The sequence below is a fragment of the Rhinatrema bivittatum genome, chromosome 8, assembly GCF_901001135.1.
Source record: "Rhinatrema bivittatum chromosome 8, aRhiBiv1.1, whole genome shotgun sequence".
Lineage (NCBI taxonomy): Eukaryota > Metazoa > Chordata > Amphibia > Gymnophiona > Rhinatrematidae > Rhinatrema > Rhinatrema bivittatum.
Window position 1 is genome coordinate 41,602,071 of NC_042622.1, and position 23,598 is coordinate 41,625,668.

The 23,598-nt window shown below is 41.6% G+C and overlaps 1 protein-coding gene across 2 annotated transcripts in view; it reads right to left on the reverse strand.

Moving 5' to 3' along the window:
• Positions 1-441: 441 nt before the first annotated feature.
• Positions 442-23,598, reverse strand: part of DNTTIP1 (deoxynucleotidyltransferase terminal interacting protein 1) — a 49,650-nt gene continuing 26,493 nt past the window's right edge. Inside the window, exons 4-14 of one of the 2 annotated variants that reach the window (XM_029611604.1) lie at positions 21,220-21,318; positions 9,669-9,737; positions 8,939-8,953; positions 8,782-8,838; positions 6,995-7,056; positions 6,714-6,759; positions 6,289-6,347; positions 2,995-3,055; positions 2,136-2,207; positions 1,563-1,618; positions 442-1,248 (exon numbers count right to left, since the gene is read on the reverse strand). In XM_029611604.1, the coding sequence (XP_029467464.1) occupies positions 1,140-1,248; positions 1,563-1,618; positions 2,136-2,207; positions 2,995-3,055; positions 6,289-6,347; positions 6,714-6,759; positions 6,995-7,056; positions 8,782-8,838; positions 8,939-8,953; positions 9,669-9,737; positions 21,220-21,318 (705 nt within the window). In that variant the 3' untranslated portion in view covers positions 442-1,139. The remainder of the gene's footprint in view (positions 1,249-1,562; positions 1,619-2,135; positions 2,208-2,994; positions 3,056-6,288; positions 6,348-6,713; positions 6,760-6,994; positions 7,057-8,781; positions 8,839-8,938; positions 8,954-9,668; positions 9,738-21,219; positions 21,319-23,598) is intronic. The other variant, XM_029611605.1, reaches the window with a different exon arrangement.

The window sequence follows — 23,598 nt, forward strand, 5'->3', positions numbered from 1 at the left end:
ATATGCCATCTTAAATTCAGATGCTGTTTTGCCTCCATCACCTCCCGTAGGAAGCTGTTCCATGCATTCACCAGCCCTTCCTAAAACCTGAAATTTATATAGACAGAACCCCAGTTTGCTGTGAAATAAACTAAAATAATAGCCCAGCCCAAGTCTATTTTTCTTACTATAGCCCAGCATACAGCAGTAATGCATTTTTTTAAAATGAAAACTTCTCTCTCTAATCTTGTGTAGAATATTATAGTGCGCTTGTGTTAAAGATTACCTTCAAAAGAACAAAGGAGTGGCCATGCAGCTCAGACCCAGGACTTAACATTCAAACTTGTTTACACCTTTAAACAGTTGCTGTGGTTCCTTGTCTTGCTGGAAGTGTGTGTACAATTGCACACAACAGTATGCCCTATAGGGTATTTTAAAGACAAACTGGATTATGCTGTCAAATTATATTTCGTTGGCCAAGGTTTGCTTTTATTGTCATTTGATTTAATAGTGAAAGCATGGCCGACACATTGTCTTGCTTCAGTATAAACCTACTTAGGTTGTCATCACCTTTAAGTTTTTTTCTACGTATGCATCAAACATGCTATAGTAAAAAGTAGAAGTTATTTTCATGAGCAAATTCTGAGATTTTCCATGCAGCAAATGAAAATAGCCCCAGTAAAAAGGCAGTGCGCTTTAAAACAATAAAATATAATGCATTACTTCAGCAGAAAAAAAGTTCTCAGATTTTTAAGGTGGGGTATGTTTGGCCATGGTCTTTGCTTCTCATATTTCATGGTTATTTGCTCCTGAGCAGCGTTGCAGTATTACCTTGCTTTTCTTCCCCTTGTGTGCACAATTATTTCATGCATTCCCAGAGCGGGCTAAGTATAATGTCACAGATCAGACAACAGGAGATTCCCACGTCCCAAAGAGTTCGATGTAATACGGTTCAGCATGAAGCGAGGAGAGGAGAGAGGTGGGGTGGTAACGAAAGGTGATACTCGGATGCTGCCTTTAGACACGGAAACTGCTGCTAATCTCCATGCACTGTTTCAGCCACCGCTGGTGAGCCTTACACTCGCCGAAAAAAAGCAGAGGGCCTGCTTTCCACCTCTTCCTCCTCCCCCTTTCCTTGCGGTCATGGCTCTTGGAGACGATTAGTTGTTTTCTGTGCGCATGCTCTCCATATATTTCCGCATCTTTTCAATCATCCAGGGGGGAGCAGTGAAAGGCTTCAGTTCTTCCATCTTCAGTTCTGGAGAGTCCCTAGAGAGCCAGTCAGCAAAGAATAGCAATTAAAATTGAAGTGAGGTGGGTGTGACAACAACAACAACAACAAGATCTAACAGCCTGTGGGTGTACTTACATAACACGGTAATGCAAGGCAATCATGACAGGCATACGTAAAGTAAATGTGATCCATGAAAAATCAACCAGCATGTTCTGAGGTAGTTTTGGAAATGCCAAGCAACAAACAAAAAAGTGATGGATAATCACAACTGCAGAATGTTAATGTTCTATCATGGTGTAGAAGAGGGATATGAGAGGCTCAGATCTCAGTCTTTCCCTCTCAAATTTACCTGTAATCGTCACTGGCAGCCAGATCCTGAATATCCTCTTCTAGGAGGAGATATGCCTGAAACAATGAACAAAGTTGGGGGCATTTCTGCCTGCACCATTCCCTCCTTGCTCTTATAGACACAAAACTGAATAGAATCTTCTCTGAAACAAAGGATACACTTTTGAAGCAATAAGCAAGAAACTGACTCTGCTCATTCTGGCAGCTAAAAGGGGCAAGACAATTGTAAAGCTGCAAGTAGACAGGTGTATGAAGTGTGTACCTACTTGAGTACAGTGTCTTAAACACATCAGGTGTACGGTAAGAGAGACCAGATCAATATAATAAAATGTAGAGATGCAAGGCAAGCGCTATAAATAAGTCATTTTTAAATGATTAAGCTGACCTATAATATTGCTAACTGACCTAATGTATTACTGTTTTGTGATGGCCTCAAGATCTAAGAAAGAAGTTTTGTGAATGGTTAGGGTCAGGAAATATGCAAACTGATTGTGCACTAAACCACTGTGAGGCACAGACCTACCTAAAAATCCACATGCACTGATTCATACGGCGCACAGCACTACCCACTCACCATCTTTCCTCCTGTAGCTCTCATGTGCTGATTATCCGCTAGCCACTGCTTATCCTGAGAATCCGCAGCATACTGGGAACAAGAACATATAGCAGTAAACATTACTGGCACAGATTACAGAACTTACAAGCTTTCTGGGAGAATGCTGCAAGCACACAGCTACACACACACACACACAAAATATATGGCAAGCAGGCGTGCTTACAGCACAATTCAGGAACATGACAAGTACACAAATGGCATAATACAGGGAAGCATATTGACACTTGTTCAGATGTACATTATTCAGCTTTAATGTCTCCCTCCATGTTCCACAATGGTCTCTTCTGCTTTCTCAGCACTCCAACTCCATATGCACTCTTGCTGCAATTTGCTTCTGGAAATCAGTCTCCATAAGTGGACTGAGCAGCCCATCATGCAACATAACTTCTTCTTCTGAGCACTTGTTATAATTTGTTATAATTTGTAATGTATACTTTCAAGTTATAGTTATGTATTGCTCACCCCTTGTTTTATGTAAACCGACATGATACGAACTCCGTGAATGCCGGTATAGAAAAATCACAAATAAATAAATAAATAAATCTTGCTCCCTTCTTTGCTCTTCCATTATGAACATCCCAGTGCTTTGCATTCCCATACATCTTGCCCATCAAGTTTTTACTGTTAAAGGGACTACTTTGCCACACTTTTCCTCATAATCACGGAAACGGAGAAAAGTCTTAGAGAATTAGGTCTTAGGTGATTTGAAGGGGGTAATTTAAAGTGTTCTGTACCAGTTGGCCTTATTATTTATTTCTATAAAGTCCATACATATGCAACATGGTGCTATGACAAATTCATTTAAAGGATTTCTCACCTTGAAAAGATCGGAGTGCTTGATATAGATTCGTCCTCTAGTCCCTCCCATACCAAGAGCTCTGAAAGAAAACCGTATAACTGAATGTAGAACTGTGCCTAGCAAGGCACAGCAGCTGCACAAGTGAGGGATTTAAACATCTGTATCGGTAAGGAGCATACAACAACTTACAGTCCGAACGGAGAGCTGTTCACTGCAAGGCAATTGCTGAAAACTATTATGCAAAATTTCATGCTCCTCCTCTATTGCAGTGTATAGTATTGAATACAGAAAATATGTAGAAGCATGTTACATTGGTGTGAGACAGCAAGACATTAAGGGCAAGAGTCAATTCACAAACACAAGGTCAAACACCACAGGGAGGACCAGGGCAAAACCTGTGAAGGGAGGCACTTTTCCAAACCAGACCACTGTATCAATGATCTTATGATCAGGATAATCAAAGGAAATTTAAAACAAGTTTAAGTCAAAAAGATCAGACACTTTGAAACTGACAAAAAAAGGACTCAAAGCCCTAGAATTCCTATCACACTGTGAGCCATAAAATAATACTGCCTGCCGCCTTCTGATCACCCACTCCTTCCCCATCGCCTTACCATCGGAATGCCTTTTATGATTCATTTACAGCAGCTACACTGCACTGTATTTCCTGGTAACATCCTGTTTTGCTCATATGAATTCTGACCTGGAGAAGAGCATATTTGCTCTTGAAAGCTCGTCAAGAAATTAAGATAATCCAATAAAAAGGTACCACCTTATATATATTTTTTTTTTGTTTTTTTTGTTTTTGTGTTACACTTATTTTAAATTTTCCACAGAAATAAAGGTTATTTAAAAAAAAAAAAAAAAAAAAGGCTACAATGCAGCTCAGATCAGACTGCTAGCAAGTCATCCAGATGTCCAATGCCAGAAATTCTATTCTCCCAGCTCAGTCAAGGCATGCACTCAAGAGGGCAGTAGAGAAAGTGCTTCAAGAACCACATCCTCAAGGCCAACATAAAGAGGTTTAACATTCACACTAATTCGAACAAAATTATTTCCCAGGACTGCCAACATGAGGTCCAAAAGTGGGAAAAGTAGAAACAGTGGACCAAGGACCAGAGGCAACCATCCCACTCGGAAACCCATGCCTAAATTAGAGCGGTCGGTCAATCCTAGATTGTCCTCTTCAACCACTTTCTTGTTTTTTTACTTTGATTTATATTCTGCTTTTTGGCACTTCAAAGCAGATTACATTCAGGTACTGTAGGTATTTCCCTGTTCCCTAAGGGCTCACAATCTAAGGGGGTCGTTTACTAAGCAATTTTCCTATAGACAAAAAATAGGAGAAAGCCTTTAGTAAATAAGCCCATAAGTTTGTACCTTAGGCAATGGAGGGTAAAGTGACTTGCCCAAGGAGCAACAGTGGGATTTGAATCCTGGTCTCACCGATCTGTAGCCCACTGCTCTAACCACTAGGCTACTCCTCCACTCCTTTGGGCCCACAGATAGGACAGTGTTGGAAGACAATTATACTAGACAGTTAAGGATTGTCAAAGGAGGAGGCATCATAATGCAGCACTTGTAAAATTGGCTCTGAGGGAACATAAGAACATGCCATACTGGGTCAGAACAAGGGTCCATCAAGCCCAGCATCCTGTTTCTAACAGTGGCCATAAGAACCTGGCAAGTACCCAAAAACTAAGTCTATCCCATGCTACTGCTGCTAGTAATAGCAGTAGCTATTTTCTAAGTCAACTTAATTAATAGCAGGTAATGGACTACTCCTCCAAGAACTTATCCAATCCTTTTTTAAACACAGCTATACTAACTGCACTAACCACATCCCCTGGCAACAAATTCCAGATTTTAATTGTACGCTGAGTGAAAAAGAACTTTCTCAGATTAGTTTTAAATGTGCTACATGCTAACTTCATGGAGTGCCCCCTAGTCCTTCTATTATCCGAAAGAATAAATAACCGATTCACATTTAACCGTTCTAGACCTCTCATGATTTTAAAACACCTCTATCATATCCCCCCCCCCCCCCCCAGCCGTCTCTTCTCCAAGCTGAACAGTCCTAACCTCTTTAGTCTTTTCTCATAGGAGAGCTGTTCCATCCCCTTTATCATTTTGGTCGCCCTTCTCTGTACCTTCTCTATCGCAACTATATCTTTTTTGAGATGCGGCGACCAGAATTGTATGCAGTATTCAAGGTGCGGTCTCACCATGGAGCGATACAGAGGCATTATCACATTTTCTGTTTTATTCACCATTCCCTTTCTAATAACTCCCAACATCCTGTTTGCTTTTTTGACTGCCGCAGCACACTGAGCTGACGATTTCAATGTATTATCCACTATGACAGGAGCTCTTTGCATCGGATGCACATGTACAACATCTCACCGGCGAGTAAAAAATCATACATGTGACACTCGATGCAAAAGACTGGGAGGTCTCCCTCTTGCTGTTGGACTGCTGCCTTCATCTCAAATTTGTTCAGTTCCTAGTTAGGTTTTAAGTTGCTATGGGAGTAGGAATGTGTTTAATTAGCTACATTTCAATGTATTAATGAATTCACTATATGTCTGGTAGTGGCCTACAGGGGAATGATCAAACTCTCAATAAGGTGTGGAGAATTTGTGAAGTGAAGTTAAAAGGCTGATTTTATTTATTTTTTTAATGTGAAAGTGGCACCTGCCTATAAATTAAAGGATGAGCTAGGGCTGGGAAATACAAACATACTAACGTCTGCTTATAGCTACCTTACTTCTGACTATTAAAAGCACAAACACACTAAATTATATATCCCAATACTTTACTTCTCCCCAATACTCTTAAAAAAAAAAAAAAAAATCCTGTTTAGGATTGTTCTGAATTGAGGTATCCTAAACAATTGTTGATGAATTGTTTAAATGGAATGTTATGTTGTATTTTCTTTGGATTTCTTATGTTATTTCGATGTATTCGATTTAATAATTAATAAAAAATTTAAATTAAAAAAAAAAAAAGTCTCAAGCAAAAGTTACTGATTCCTTTCAGCCATCAGCAAGGTGATCCTCTCCTCTCAGTGCTCCCACTGGATTGTGGGAATGCCATTGCTAGAACACACGCAAGACTGGTTTAGGAGACAACTGAAGTCTGATGGTTCCCGACTTCCTTGAGATCTCTTACCACCACACCAGCAGTGGCACTTTCCCCTTTCTCCCTAGGATTTTAGCAGTCCATCATGCAAGATGACCTTCAGACAGAAATGGGCCACATGATACCATAAATAAGTCAAGATGGAGGAAAGACAAGATGGATGGGGCTTACTTGTTTGCACGAGATCCCAGCACGAATGTGGTCGATTCGTTTAACCTGGCTGGATCCCACTGCAGTGAGACAACAGGAGGCAAAAGATTAGAAATCATTTTCTAATGGTTTCTAAAAACCCAAGTTTCATGCAAGGAATAAATATTGGAACCCTCATTTTAAAGCGCTCAGGCAAACCTATTTTCTTCTCTGGCTCAAATGAAGTTCATCAGAAATAAGTCTAACAAAATGTTTTAACTTCTCCAAACAGGAGACGCACATCGACTCCACAGCAGAGGCATACACACACTTTCTGTGCAGAGCGCAGTCACTCATCCTTAGCTTGGGATGAGCACACATAACAGTGACCTATAACCCATATACAGACTACCTTCTAGAGTTTACAGTCTATTTCTATGCACATGCATTGGCCACACATACTGTACCTTTGGTCCCTCTCGTCGGATTGGCTCAGAGGATTTTGTTTTCCATCTGGCAAGGAGAAAAACAGAGTTTAAATTGCAAATTTCATCACACTGGAAGCTTAATTACTCCCCCCCCCCCCCCTCCCCATAGCCAGAGAAATACTAAACAGGCAAGGTTCTGGGCTGGTCGAAGGAGCTTTGTCCTGAGGAAGAGACGGGCAAAAACCTGTCAATAGAGGTAGCCTACTTAATCTAAGATCTGCAGCAGGGCTCACTCTTCTTTTACTTATATTCCTACTCACACAGATATCCCCTGGGTTGTGCGATCATTTAAATGAAGATGTCCAGGAGGCCGACCTTTCCTCTGCAACAGAAACAGAAGTCTTATGCTGACAGACCTCAACTGAATATATTCAATTACCTTATTCTAGCTTAGTCACCTACTTCATGGCTCCCTGAAAGTTTTTCTTGCAGTTTTCCCCCATGTTGCAACTGCATTTTAACTAAGATATTGAAGGCTACTGATCTTTAAAACCGTGATGGCCCGTCACATTCATGGCCAGTTCAAACAGGCAAAACTCCCAACTTAAAATTAATTTTAAGTCCCACCAACATTGGTACCCACCAACTTCATACAATGTAGATGTTTTGCACTTTATGGCACCTGAGCTCAAAATGATCCTCATCATGACCCTAAAATATGAGTTGCTAAAGCTTCATTTGGGTAAATTGGCTGATCAGCATCTGGCATGGCAAGGGGAAATTTGCTGACTCAAAACACCAAGATAAAGTGTTTGGCCAAAATCCCAGTTCTAATACCTTCAATGAGAGGTTTGGCATGGTAATGAGCTAATGAGGAGGAAAGCAGAGAGAGCACATTCTTGTATATAAAGCTTTCCATGAGTACCCACACCCTTACCAAATGAAACGCACTATTAAATCTTTTGGGTGGATAGCTTAGTGCCAAACCCAGGTGTCTCAAAGTTACCTTGGGAATCAGTGCTGAGAACTGGCCAAAGGAAAGCACAGATCTGGACCAAAATAGCTGAAAGACATTGTCTATTTAGTTTATAGAGCAAGAGTACAGATTTCCTCACTCACTGACCCTGGATTCTTTGCAGGTTGTGACACTTCTTTGGATCAACACATGAATTACCCAAAGAGAATGATGTACATGAGCTTTTGAGATCACCTCTTGAGATGTGACCAAAGTTAACCTTGGATGGTATACATTGCTCTCTTAAAATGGTTTTCCTTCATCTTCCACTAGATACAGACAGGCGTGCTTGTGTCGTATGTGTTTTGACCAGTGGTCTGGGCACTACGTGTTCTTCACTTCCCTACCATTTAGCTGCATGGCAGGTCTGCAGTATGGTGCCGGCCCCAGTGAGTGGTATGTATGGCTGGCGGGGAACTCAAGCTAAAAGCACAAGTGCTGTGCCTCCCATTTCACCAAGGTGGCAGGGCAGAGAGCAGCCTGTGTGGCTACCACTGCGGGGGAAAGTGGTCCGTGTGGGCTGGCAGGTGCAGCAGTAGGCAAGTGGGAAGGTGCAGGTGTGGCAGCATTCTCAGTCCATCATTTTTGATGAGCCTTTTAAGTTAGAGATGATACTCGTTTAATGAAATGCTCAAACAGTTCTGCAGGGTGAAATTCTTTGTGCCCCACAGCTTGGACAGGAAGGTTGGCAGATTTTTAAATAGATTATTTCAATTTGATCTTGATGAATACACAGTGCCTCTTTTCAATCCATCTTGGACAAAGCCTGGCTGTATATGGTGAGAAATATTTATTAATCTGCTAATGAAGCAGTTCAAACTTAAAGATATTAAAAAGCAGATATGCAGAAGTAGGGGGAGGTCTAAAGGTAGCACTTGCATATCCCATGCAATGGGCTGATTTATGAGGAGTCTCCCTATGAATGTCTCTAAAGCACTGTCGTTCCTTAACTACAATTCCTGATGCTCATTTGCATCCACCCACCACTCTTAGCTCTAAACGCACTTTCACTTAGTGACAGCAATCTTTCACTCTTGTTCCTGACACACTATCCCCCCCCCCCCACCTCCATATTCAGGGCTTTCATTTTACCTTCTTGGGAACGGGACTTCCCCTCTGACTGGACTCCTCATCCACTTGTCGGGCTCTCTATCAGCAAAAAGAAGGAAGAGGAGAGGAAAGGTGAACAGAGAAAAGGACCTGGCTTTAACATTTCATGGTCAGAACATGCTTTCATCCGGGTTCTTACCCTAAGATTTCTGATCTGCAAGCCAAAAATTCCTTGTGAGGGTTGTTCTCGAAAGGAGTCAGAGAAGAAAGGATTAAGAATATAGATGAAAGCAGTTAGAGGACAGGAGGATTTCTTCCTTCCTGTATGACATGCTCCTGTAAGCAGTAGTAACTGCACCCTCTCAGTCTTTCCACAGTGATTGGTTTTTATTGCATTGTACTAAAGTGAGAGCCTCAGCCCTTCAGAAGCCAGGTACTTCGTGCAGCTAATGCTCTGTATCTTCACCAACCTACTCTGGTCTTAATGGCAATTTGCTAATTCTTGGGTTCTGATTGCTCTGTCTCCATCAACTGGTTGGAGCTCAAAGCTCTCTCGCTTTCCGACTACTTTCATGCAGTCCTGTTCCCTACTAAATTCTCTGCAGCTGAAGGATGCTGCTGTTTGGATTCTAAACTGAATTTTAAAACAACTTAACTTCTTTTATAGTACTCAAAATGTACACAGCAGCTTCACTGAAACTTACTAATGAGCCTCTCCTTGCTTTGATGTATATGAAAACATTAGACATTCAATCTGAATGAATTCAACAGTGAAGCTATTATGGGTTATGAAATAAATCCATGGTTTTCCTTAAAGTTAAGGACTAATGGAGGGGAAAGGTCAAGAGTATTTGTCACTGTAAAATTAAGAGTTCTTATCTCTTAACAGTTCTAATTTTTACCTTGGAAGGGGGACAGATGCTTCTTACCTTCAAGACAGGCAGCTCAACGGGAGGCTTGGGGATTGCCTTTTCACTGGCTGAGAAAAGAAGCTTGGCCTGAGAGGAAAAGTGTGGGCAAAAGGAAGGAAAGAATAAAGAGGGTAAGAACCTTACACGAAATAAAATAATTCAACACAGTTACAGGTATCCAATTATTTCAACTCCTCTGAAGTAACAACGCTGGACAGGAATTACTGTAACTGGAAAAAGATGGACTACCTTTAAACCAGGTAAAAGGCAGGTGAGAAAACAGTAAGTTTGCTTGCCGTAAATGTTTCCATAAATAGCAGGATGAATTAGCCATGACATGTGGGTGACACCTAGCGGTGCCAAATGGACTCGTGTCTCCTAGCTAGTAAAACCTTTAGCTTAACTGAGCATGTGTGGGAATTCCCACATGGGCATTGCCTCATGATACTCCTCAATCAATATCAGAGCTAGTCTAAGCCTGATAGTAGACTCTCCAGGGAGGCAGGCAGGTAGGTATTTAGCATGGTTAATTTATCCTGATATTTACAGAAAGTTTATAATAAGCAAACTTGCTTCATCCAACAATAATCAGGCTAAATTATCCATGACATAAGAGAAGTCTCAAGTTGAGGGTTGCAGCAGAGCATTTACTAAAAAAGTGACCCAGACCTCACCATGGAGAGTAGACTACTGGGAGATCAGACCACGCAAAACTGCATGTAAAAATTTACTGTCAGTCCTCAAGAGATTATTCAGACAGTAATGGTACATTAAAAGTGTGAACTGATGACCAAGTTGCAGCCTCGCAGATGAACAACAAAAGAGTTCATAGCTCTAACAGTAATTTGTAGATCTGTGATTGTGTAGCAATGCTGAATTAAATCCACTATCCAGTTAGACAATGTTCATTTAGTATCTACTATGCCAAGTCTATTAGGATCGTAAGATATGAAGAGTTGTGAAACTTAGCGATGTGGCTGAATTCTCTCCTTGTAGTAGGCAAAGGGTCTTTTGCAATCCAAAGTATGAAGCATTTTCTCTCCTTCATGTGCATGTGTACTCAGAAAGAACATATGGAAAGCTGATATGAATTTTGGGAGAAACTTTGGGTGAATGCATACATAATTGCATATATGCTGGATAATGAACAAGTGCTTGGAGTCAGCTGACTCTTCTGGCTGATGTTACTGCCACAAGAAAAGGTGATTTCCATGTCAAGAATTTAAGAGAAGCTGATTCTAACGGTTCAAAGAGTGGCTTCATCAATTGAAAGGGGACAACATTTAGGTCCATGGTACCTGAGGTTTAACATGCCATAAGCCTTCCACAAATCTCAATACCAATTGATCGAGTAAATATGGGTTTGTTGTCAACAGTAACATAAGCAGTTACTGTAACTAGGATGTAACTAGGCCCAACAGTAACATAAGCAGTTACTGTAACTAGGATGTAACTAGGCCCAATTCAGGAAGAAAAAACAAGTAGGATAGCAATTGTTTGGGCTTGCAAGAAAACTGTGTCCAAGCCATTTTGTTGACACTATATGGAAAATCTTTTTCATTTAAAGCCATAGGCTCTCTTAGTTGAAGACTTCTGGACCGAAATTAATGTCTTTAATCTCTCTGGGCAGTTACTGAGCATTCAAGCTGTCAGATTGAGAGATGGAAGATTGGGATGGGACAGAGTTCCTTTGTCTTGGGTTAACAAGGCAAGTTCTGTTCCCAGATGGATTGGAGGACTGCTAGAAAGCAGTAGGAGATATGCAAGCCACATGTGTCTGGGCCATGCTGGAGCTATGAGGATCAGCAGAGCTCAGTTCTATAGCACTTTCTGCACTATTCTGGCTATCAGCAGTATTTATTTATTTATTTGCTTTTATATACCGACATTCGATCGAGATATCACATCGGTTTACATATAACTGAGTGAATAGGGCAGGTTCTGCCTTATTTTACATTGTAACATGGTAACTTGTCTAGGAAATAAAGAGATGAGTATATATTTTAACATTTATAAGATATTAAAGTAATAGCATTCAAAGTAACATTTATAATATATTAATATAAATACGGACTTACATCGTAATGAGGTATTTTGTAATTTATAACAATTTACATTGCAACGAGGTGACTTGTGTTAGGATTGGCGAGAAATATTTCTGATAGGATGAGATAATATTGGTTGGGAAAGTAGGGTTGGATGAGGAATAAGGTGGGGGCTTCGGGAGGCTAGCTGGAGGAGGCTTCTAAAGAGGGTGGGGGGGGGGCAGGGGGAGAGACGAATAAAGGGAGGCTGGGGGGTTACATCAGTGGGGCGTGAGCTGAAAAGGGTAGTGTCGTAGTGAGAGAAGGCAGGAAGGGAGGTTTATTTAGGGGTGTGTGTTGAACCCGGGGGGGGTGAGGAATCTGGCGGGAGGGTTTCATTGGTAGAGAGAAGTTGAACTCAGGGAGGGGGTTAAGAATCTGGTGGGAAGGCTTTTCAGAATACCCATGTTTTAAGTTGTTTTTTGAAAGCTTGGGTGGAGGGTTCATTTCAGTACTGGCAAAGGCTTGGGTTCTAATCAAGCACAAAAGTATCCTGAGTTAATCTGAGTTGGCTGAGCAGAACTGAGCAAAATTGTTCCACTTTTCTGTTCTATTGCAATTAGGTCAACCATTGGTAGACCCCCACATGTTGAATAGTATGTTGGTTGTTGATTGTCACAGAGACTACTCGTGTGGATGGAAAACTCTGCTGAGATGATCCATTAACATGTTCAAGAATACTGGAAAATAGATGGCTTGTAGAACAGCTTGCTCACTGCCAGATCTTTAGGGCTTCCTGGCAGAGAATTCATTATGCTGTGCTTCCCTGTTTGACATAAAACATGGCAACTTGGTGGTCTGTTTGAATTAAAATGCTCTTTTCTTGGAGAAGATATGTGAAAGTCAGAACATCTCCAATTGCTCTTAGTTCTAGTAGACTGATTTGAAAATGACTTTCTTCAGGAGACCAAGTCCCTTGGGTTCAAAAAGATCCTAAGTAGGCACCCCATCTTTTTATGGAGGTAACCTTTTCTAAGGTTATCTGATGGGGAAAGTGCGATACAGAGTTCCCTCATGCAGCGGTTCAACCACCAGCGTAATTCCTATTTCATGTCTCTGGAGACTTGTAGTGTGGTTGTCAAGGGCCGAGTCAATTGATCCTATTGACAATGCAGACACTACTGCAGGTGACCGATATGGAGGTGGGTTAGTGGAACTACATGAATGGTTGCCACCAAATGCCCAAAACAATGAGAATCGCTCTGGCTGTCTAGCGCTGCAAGGTCAGTAGCTTGTGAATGAGCAATTCTCATAATGCTCACCCATTCTGATAATAGGAAAGCTCTCTCCTGCAGTGAATCTATCCATGCCTTGAAATTTTATTCTCTGGGTTGGGACTAGATTTGACTTTTTAAAATTCACCAAAAAATCCAACTTCTGCAGAAGCTGAATATTCTTTTGCAGGGAAATGAACATGCCCTCTTGGAAACTGGTTGTAACTAGCAAATCATCCAGCTATGGGAAGATTTGGACTCCTTGACATAGTAGGTGTGCCACTACTACAGCTAGGAATTTGGTGATGACTCTCAGAGTTGCCAACAGGTCAAAGAAAAGCATTCTGTATTGATAAGGGGAAGAATCCACCGTGAAGTGAAGGTAGTGCCAATAGATGGGCATGTGAACATATGCCTTCTTCAGATCGAGATCACACATCCATTCCCCCTTCTGGGAAGAACTGAATTTCTCTCAGAGAAAATGTTTATTCGGTCTTTTCAAGTGCAGAATGGGTCTCAATCCCCCCGATCTTTTGGGGATGAGAAAATACCAGGAGTAGAATCCCTGTCCATAATGGAGCACAAGGACTGGCTCTATCTCTTGCTGCTGAAGGAGTGATTCCACTTCCAGATGGAGATGTGTTAAGTAAAACTGATCTGGAATGACAGCTAAACCATAAGGAAGCAATGATAGCCAGGAGAAATGCAAATAGTATCCAGATTCCACAATCTTGTCAACCTAGTGGTCCTTGGTTATCTGGCACCCTTCTTCCCAATGGAAAAAGGCAACTATTGAACATTTTTAAGGATCAAAAACTATGCCCAGGTTTTGGTTGCGCTTAGGTTGACGGCATTCACGTTGATGAGCTTGTGCCAGAAGTTGCTGCTGTTGCTAAGCTGGAAGAAGCGGGAACCAGTATTTTTGAAAAGGTCGGAATAGTGTCTCTGGAAGTACAGCTTTTTGTACAAGTAGAAGGAATGTCTTAAAGAAGAGAGTTACATGGGCCCCATTGAGAGAGATTAGACAGCTACATTCTGTTCTTTTATTTGAGCTTCTCTCCAAAGAAGTTCGCCCTAAGACAAGACACATCCACCAACTTTTCATGAACATCATGAATGCTGTTTTTAAACCAGGCCGTGTGTCGAGCTCTGATGGAGACAGTTGAGGTATGTGATTTAGCAACCAGATTTATAAGCAGAGCAAAGGAGATGTCTTATGCACTCTTCCACATCTAGAAGCAGTTAAGGATAATTTCCGCCTTCAGTTGGTTGAAGGTAGGGTTTTAGTTTTTGTATACAGTCACACAGATATTGCATTATATAAAGTTGGTGACCTGCTATATGAGCAGTTAGCATTGAGCTCTGAAATGCTTTCTTTCCAAAGTTGTCAAGAAGCCTGGGATCTTTTCCCAGTGGTGAATTTGAATAAACTTTTTTAGGTAGATTCTACAACAGATTGATGAGGTAATTGGACTAGATCAAATCAAGGTGATTTCTGTACTCTATACTTTAGATCCAAATATCCTTGCTGTAAGAATGCAAGAGATAGCATTTTCCCACATTCTCATCTGTAGTTGATGGAGAATGTTGTGACCAGGAAAAGCCTCTGGTTCTATGGAGTATCCAGAATTTGAAAGAGAAAAGACCTCAGTCCAGGGGTCTTTATCCTTATGTACCATAACCTTGAATGTTTTTCCTAATTTTTGCTATGAAGTTTGAATAAGTGAGGTGTTCTGGAGGAGATTCTGGAGGATCTGGAAGTGGGTCATTAAGTATTCCTGTTGAACCTTCTGCGGAACCCAAGGGCATGGGAACACTAATACAAGACTCCAATGAAGAAGATAGTAAATCAGGAGGGGTTTCTCCCTATTGTCTCTGAGGGGGAATAGCCCTGGTCTGCAACCTCTAAATGGCTCGACTCCACTGAAATAGGTAAGATGAAGAACCTCTCAGTAGGGGCTCTGATGATGTGTTTACCTTAATAGGGGAAACTAGGACTCCAGTATTGCTAAGGCAGTATCATAGGATGGAGAGGAGAGGATAGTAAGCACCTTCCATCTCCTTAGCTAAAGAAGTAAAGACATTCTTTATCAGATCTGCTATCCATTCAAGCGACTGACGTGTTCTCTGACCTAGTATGGGTGGTGGAACCATCTGCTTAGGAGACAAGAATGGGCTCCTGTTCCCAAAAAGGAGGACTGTTGGAGGTAAGTGGCACTCTAGAATATATTGGATCTTGTGTTTCCAATCATAAAACCTCTGCTATAAACCTTGAAGGGGGTAAGGGCTCTTGTAATAGGAGGGGGGAGAGGCAGCATATTGCCCTCTGCATCTGATCATGGCCAACCGGAAGAAAGTTGTGTTGGTAATTCTGTATGATGCCCCTGATCCAGGGCTCTATGCTTCAAATGATGCACTAATGGAATGGATGCTTTCAGTTTTGGCAGTGTAGGAGACATGCTTTGTCAGTGCAGTGTGCTTTGAAGTCTTAAAAGAAGCATGCTTCAATTGCAGAGTGGCTTTGCTTCAAATGCATTGATGCAGTCAGTGCGGATGGGAGTGCATGGATGGTATTATTTACATCAAAGGCACACTGACATCATAAACCCAAGTGCTGTGGATCAATGGGAAGTGTGTCAGCACTGTCGATGCCTGTGGGACCACGGTGATGTATCGAAAGGCAATGGTGCTGTTGCACTATGTTTTGAAGACTTCAGTGTTGGTTGCTCCAATACCCCGAAGAATGATGCTGCTTCTTTCTTGATGCAGGGCAGAGAGTACTACTTGAACCCAAAGCTTTGGCCTGCTTCACTGAAGGGGGAGCTTTTGGGGCGCTCCTGCTCAACTCTTTTCCTTACAAAGCAGTAGATGCTGAATTGCAGGAGGAGGACTGACTTCTAAGAGACTTATGCAGTTCTTCCATTTTATAGGCCCTGGAACATTGAGTGCATGAGGACATCCACCCACAAGCATAACAATTAGCCTGGTTGTGATCCTGACCTAGGCACTGGTAGCATATTTCATGCCCATCCGTGAGGGTTATCACCTTATTGAAAATGCAATTTTAAAAACTGCTCATTGTGGGCTTCTTCTTGCTAGACATCATGAGGCGGCAAGTTTCTCTCCTTTTTTTTTTTTAATGAAGCACTGAAATGTGGATGCTGCCGAGGCAGTGAGGCAACTGAAAGAGATATAACTGAAGTAAATAAAAGAAAAAAATCTAAGAATTCTGTGAAAATATACAGAGACAGAGTACACGTCTGTGCTATGCTCCGACAAAAAAATGACTGAGGTGGCTCATGAGGGAATTTCCATACATGCTCAGTGAAGCTAAAAGCTCTACTAGATAGGAGAGACAAGTCCATTTGGTGCCACCAGATGGCGTCACCCCCACATGCCATGGCAAATTCACTCTGCTTATCAAAAGAAAAAATTTAAAAAATAGAATACGGTCAGTAACAGCTTACAAAAGCTCAGCCATGAATGCCAATGACCAGCTGAAGAGATGACTTTGGCAGACCAGCTAGATTCTCTCTCTCTTAACAGATTGTACAGATAACCCCAGCTCTTAAAATGACTTCAAAGCATTTTTGGGAGTTTTCTTAAACTAATGCACTTTTGTTTTCAATTCCAGCATTAACTGATGCACTAAAACCTTTTGGTAACAGACATTACAGATAATTTCTTAGAGGTAGAATAAAGAGATTTATCCTCTGCATGGAAGGTACATTAACCCCAAAAGTGATAATATAAAGAAATGGTAATATTATGAAAGCAAAAACAATCCACAAAAGGTGAAATTAGTGAGGTATTATAATATCCTTATATATATCACTAAATGCCATCATTTAAAAAAATATTTAAAACTACCACCATTCTTTTATTTGGTTTTCCATTTTATTCATATAACCTTTCAATAATACATAAAAGATCCTTTTTTTTGTGTGTTCACAAATTCCTCTGACTCCATCTGCTGGAGGGGAGGCATAACCCAGCAGTCTGGACTGATCCTGGTACTTACAGGGAAGTTTGTTTTGGAAATTGGAAGAACAAGAAAATGTTTTTTAAAAAAGTGATGGTATAAATGAACTTTTTAGTTTCTACTGAACATTAAGATGTAGGCATGAAAGAAATTAAAAAGTGTTTTAGGATTATATCTTTTCTAGTAATTCATATTTTATGTCAGAACAAAAGCAGCTTCTAGACTGGAGCAGTCTTTCTAGGTTATGTATACAAAAAACTTTTTTGAAAACCAAAGGCCTCATTTACTAAGCATTCCCCCCCCCCACAGTCAAAGAATTGGAGAAAAGCCTTAGTAAACCAGAACCTAAGGTTGCTCTGGGAAATAGGAATAGCGCTGTTTCATAAGCTGAGCAGCTTTTCCTAAGATAAGTGGACAACTTCATTGGAAAAAAGTTCATTCTGAAAAAAGAAGAAAAAATTTGTAAAGAGGTAATGGTAAAAATGAATATTTTGGCTTTTACTGAACATAATGGTTTACGATTACATTTTTTCTGGCGATTCACATATATAGTGCACAGCAATATGTGGTGCTAGATGCGAGAACCTTTCCAGAAGTTATGAACACACACACAAAAAAAAAAAGGCTTTTTGTACTGTATATTCTAAAAAGTTTTTTGTAGATTGTTAAAATGGATTTCTAGCTTATTCATATAACCTAAGTAAAGAATAGTGGTCTACAAATATTTAAAATGAGATAGTGGTGGCATATAACACTATGAAAGCAACATTCCAATGGAATCTGCTAGTTACAACAAATCCAAATGATACTATCCCCGGCGAATAATAGAGGACAGCTCCCTAGCAGTGTAAGGATGCAGAGTACATTTATTTAGACCTTCTGGATTATAAGCTTTTCATGGATCACAGCAAAACAAATTACAATTTAAAAAACCCCCACAACCGAACAATAAAATTAACTCTTAAAAATATATCTGAACTCCTAGATGAGATGGAACTGCAGGGTGTGTACAAGGTGGCTTGCAACAGAGGAAAATAATTCCATAAGTAAAAATACTTTAATATAGGAAAGTGATAGGTCCCACACTAGAAGGCTCCATCACCAGGTAACATTATCGAAGTTAATATATGCTGGGAAGGGTACCTCTTGCATGCTTGATAAAAAGAATGAAATTGTATTTTTGTGTTCATATTGTTTTGTAACCTGGGTTGGACAAGTAGCGGGAAATCAAGTCAAAATTATATATAAATAAATCAAGAGGTATGCACGTTTATGGAAATACTATTATCAAACAGTACATGCGTAGTGCTTATAAAGTTTGTTGCCTTGCAAAAAAAGTTTACCTGCTTATACATTTTTCACATTCTGCTGTCCAAAAATAAACCAAAAGTATAGATCAGAGAAACAAACTCCTACTTTAATACAATATACTCTACATTTTCACGGAGAGAACAATTATAGAAATATTTCAGAAGTAATTAAGAATAAAAAAAAATTAGCTGCAGTTCTAAAAATTGCTTTAACAAGGTCTAAAATAAGTATTCGAGTCCACCTGTGTTTAATTACAGTAGTTGAGCTGATTTGAATAACTCCTGGATGAAGAATCAAGTGTAAACTGAATCTAAAGCAAAGGTCAAAACACCAAGAACATGGAGCTGCCAAAAGAACTCCAGGATAACTTCAATCTGAAATACAGATCGCGGGAAGGCTATAAGAAAATTTTATTGTGTTTGAATATCCCTTGGGGCACTGTCAGGTCCATCATTGTGAAGTGGGAAAAGTTTGGCACCAGCAAGATACTGCCGTGATCAGGAGGTCCCTCCGAAGCCCTAAGATTACTTTAAAAGAACTCCAGGGTTCTCTGGCTGAGACCGGAGAAAAAGCTGACCTGTAACAATCTGAAGATTTCGCCACAAGCATGGCCTGTATGGAAGGGTGGCAAAGAAGGAAGCCACTGCAGAAAAAGCCCCATATGGTGGGCTGCATAGCATTGGCAAAGAAACACAGAGGGGGCACTGCATGCATGTGGGAGGTGGTTTTGTGGTCTGATGAGACCAAAGTGGAACTTATTGATCTCAATGCTGAGTGATGTGTGTGGCATAAAACCAACACAGCACATCATCCTGCTAGCACCATCCCTACATGGCAGCGTTATATTGTGGGGATGTTTTGCAGCAGTGGAGACAGGGAAGCTTGTGAAGATCGAGGTAAAGATGGTTGGGGCCAAGTGCAGGCAGATCCTGGAGGAAAGCTGGGACTGTGGAGAAGATCCACCTTTCAGCGGGACACAGACCCTAGGCAGAAAGTAAAAGCTAAAAGGGCTCAACAAGAAGAAAGTAAGGAGGTCCTTTGGCGGCCCAGTCAAAGCCCAAATGTGAATCCAATAGAAAATCTGTGGCAAAACTTGAAGACTACAGCCCACAGATGATCCCCTGCCAACCTGAAAGAGCCTGAGCGCTTCTGCAAGAAGAATGGGCAACTGCGCCATCCCACTGTGCAAAGATGGTAGCCCCTTATGCTAAGCAACTCAAAGCTCTTACTGCTGCAAAAGGGGCTTCCACCAAGCACCGAGACAAGAGGGTGCGAAGACCTATGCAAGCAAGAGTTTTTGTTTTTTTAGTCTTAATTACTTTTTGGAATATTTCTAGAATTGTTCTTTCACAGCAAAAGCGTAGAGTATGTTGTGTAGACCTGTGAAACAAACTTCTGATTTATATTTTTTACACAGCAGAAATGTGAAGTGTACACAAAAGTCAAGAATTTTACAAGGCAACGTGCATTCCAATTTCATATTCACAGAAGCTTTATATGAAATATGGCTTCATGGCGCTTAAATCTGTTCCACGGGGCAGTTTCCCCATTGCCTGCAAGCCAACATTCTTACTGCTATCCCACTGCATGTGCCAGCACAGTACAAAAAAAAGAAAGAGGAGGCATCAAGGCCCATGCACCAATCCAGTGATTTCACTGGCAGAACATAACCAGCGCTTCACAGAAAGGTGGTAAAAATGCTTTTAATCAGAGAAGTATTAGGTGAAGCAGTAGCAGTCACTGGAGAACCATAGTGCAGTCTTTCATGGGCTCTCTGTAGGAAAAGGTTCACTGAGCTGCAGTAATAAATTTTATTTACTCAACTTTTTGAGTAAGAAATTCACCCAAGGCGGGGGTGCGTTTAAGTCTGTATGTGTAAAAAACAGATGCAAACCTGTCAGAATGGCTCAGTTCTGCCTGGAAACGGGACCCTCCAATGACAAAGGTGCTTTGTCACACAGGTCAGGCCTGTTACAAGACCTGGTCAGGTCTGCGGGGGTGGGGTATCAAAAAGTCCACATGAAGAAGGGCCCAATCAGAACTGGACTCATATCACTAAATTAGTATGCATTAAGCTTCTAAATATGCATACACTAGTTTTTAAAATCCCTGGGGAAACTGGGTTCAGAGCAGCAGCTCCCACATTCCACTCACCAGCGGGAAGATGTTGCTCCCTGCCCTACAACTCTGCTGACTGAGCAAATTCAGTGTCCTGAAGTGCTGTAGGGAAGAGCTCTCCAGCCCTGCTATTCTATCCAGTCTCACATGCCTGGGTTCTCCCAAGGAACTAAGAGGCCACATCCTGTACTGTCACTCCCCTCACTGCTCAGAGACCTGGGATCTTCAAAGTGGTGAGAAGGGGTTAATTCCTGGCCTACTCTCTATGGGCTAGCAAGTTAGGTGTGTTTTAAAGTATGAGCAAGTTGCAGCCAAGGCGATGTGCTATACTTCTTATTTATTCATATCTGCTAAGCTAATTATCAGAAGTGTATTCTATGCTAAGGATTTATTTAAGTTTCTTGCCTAGCATAAGATGTTATTTTGTTCTAAGTGGTAAATCTGAAATGTATGAAAATAAATCAGTCTGATTCTGAGACAAACAGGAGTCCTTTCCTGGGCCGTTCATATTTCATATAAGGGAGATAAGGGGTATACTTCAGTAGCGCTCCCCCTCCTCCCCAGAGGGGAGAGTAAAGCGGGCTGTCCCCCACAGGATGCAGAATACCTTTATCCTGTCTACATCACCAGACAGTTAAGAGAGGAGAATTTCAGCCTAGCTGATGTTCAAGTCAGGCATGCTGAAAAATGATCTTTCAATAAGCAAACTAATCCACATCCATTATTTGTCCCATATTAAGCTTTCTGGAGCACCTTCAACCAAGCATGAGGTGGAGTGAATCTCTTCTCTGCTGCCAGCCTCACTAGTGAACTGCTCCAGATCTGCCGCCACCCATGCCTGTCCAGAGAGCTCCTGTTACCTGCTCTAGACAGCTGCGACAAGCTTCTTGAATGAGTTGTTCTGGATCAACTTCTTCGCCAATGTTATCTCTCACATTCCCTGCAGCCTTCTTGAAAAACTGTGCAAAGACAAGGGGGAAGGGATTTACCAACTTTTTTTTTTTTTGTAACTTGTCTGAGATGTACCCCTCTCCCTATTGCTCTCTCTTACATGCCTTCAACCTCACCTTGTTCCTCCCTGGTCAACAGCAGGAGCTAAGCAGCCATAGCAGTAGGACCCAACTTCCAAGATAACAAGAAATGAGACATTTTCATCATTTTACAAAGTGAATTTCTAGCCTTGGAACAGGCAACGTTTTGTACGCATCTAAAACCATAGGGGTCATGTTTTTTTTAATTAGCCAAGATCTATGAAATTTTGAAAATGTGCTGAGTATTTTTGGGTGGGGAGGAGGGATGGAGATATGATTTTGTCATAAGTCTCCTTCAAACACTGCTGTGCTAACAGACCTTACTGCAAGATTTCCCATTTTTTCATCCTTACCATTTATAAGATTTATTTTTGTTTGAGTGAAAGCACTGTGCTTTCTTCTGACCACTAGCTTGGAGCCTTAGAGATCCTTCGAGTCCAACCTTCAACTGTTCTCTGTACATCATGCCATCAGGGAGCGAGATCTATAAGACCCTAACAATTTCACAAAATGTCACACACAATTGTACATTACAAACAGTTGCAGATATGCTGCAACTGGGACTCTGGATACTCTATGGGATATGTGACAGGATGCACAACCTCACAAATCTCAGGTTTGAACACCAGCACTCCTGATTACCATAGGAATGGTGTCTATTGTAACTGGCTGGCCGGACAGTAACTCACTGGGGATACATGTGTGAATGGGCAGCCTATACTTAGTATTGCAGAGCCATAGTGAACTTTGGGATGTTTATCCTGTCCTAACCATCACATACCATTGGTGCCATAGAAGAAAGTCCTTGAAGGCAAAAAAAGATCTTTTAAAGTTCACTCGCCCTTCTAATTTTGAACAGGTGTCGTCAGTGGATTGCCAAGTACACCCTGCAGACACGCCTAACTCATGACAGACTCCATTAGTAGGTATCCGAGCCAAGATTTAAACATAGTTTTCTTTGCATGGCAACACACACCACCAAGTCATCAGGCTTATCCTTTCCACGACCTCGCCTCCCTTCCTCAGTCTGATTTTAGTTTTCCAGGTTGGCCATTTCCAATTGCAGGGCTTCCAGCCCAGTCAGAACACACCACACCCTCGTTCCCAGAGTACTGCTGAGGGCGCACAAGACTTAAGAGCCATTTACTGCTGCTATATATTGGCTCCTTTAAATCCCCTTATCTGTAGCTCAGGCACTGAACTAGCAATCCTCTGGCTGAGACTTGGCCAGTCTCATTCAACTGCATTTACAGGCTGATGCAATACTGTGCGCTGGCTGCAGCACACGGTTCAACCTGTGATTGGACAAGCGTCCATAAGCCCTGATGCAAAAGGAAAATTAGGTCTTACCTGATAATTTTCGTTCCTGTAGTACCACGGATCAGTCCAGACCATGGGCTGAGCCTCCTTTCCAGCAGGTGGAGACAGACTAAAACTGAAAGGATATCCTATATGAGGACAGAGCCTACCCTGTAGCCCTTCAGTATAACTATTGTCAAAGCAGAGGATGAAAAAACATCATGGAACAAGCAAGTAACAGCAGAACTCACAACGAGAGAACTCTGAAAGAGTATATGAATGAGATAAAACAGTGAATGAACTCTGCGCGTAGACACTCTTGCATAAATGCCCACAATCATCACATGGATGCTTCCGATGCCTCATATAAAGCAACACATAGAACAATGTAGGATAGCATGGTAAGAACAGAATAAGGATCTTCGAGCGGACAGGAAGACAAAGAATGGGAAGGAACGGGAAGGGCGTCTGGACTGATCCGTGGTACTACAGGAACGAAAATTATCAGGTAAGACCTAATTTTCCTTTTCCTGTACATACCCGGATCAGTCCAGACCATGGGATGTACCAAAGCTTCCCTAGACAGGGTGGGACCTAAACAGTCCCGCTTGAAGCACCTGCCGCCCAAAGGAACCAAAGACGGGCGTCTGAACATCAAGGCGGTAATGTCGAGCAAAAGTATGCAGGGACTTCCAATTAGCCGCCCTGCATATCTCCTGCGGAGAGACCGACTGGCTCTCCGCCCAGGATGCCGCCTGAGAATACAAGGAATGGGCCTTAAGGCCCTCCGGAACCGGACGCCCCTGACAGAGGTAAGCCGATGAGATTGCTTCCTTCAACCAGCGAGATATCGTAGTCTTAGAGGCTTGTTTGCCCCGGTTGGGGCCACCCCATAAGACAAGAAGATGA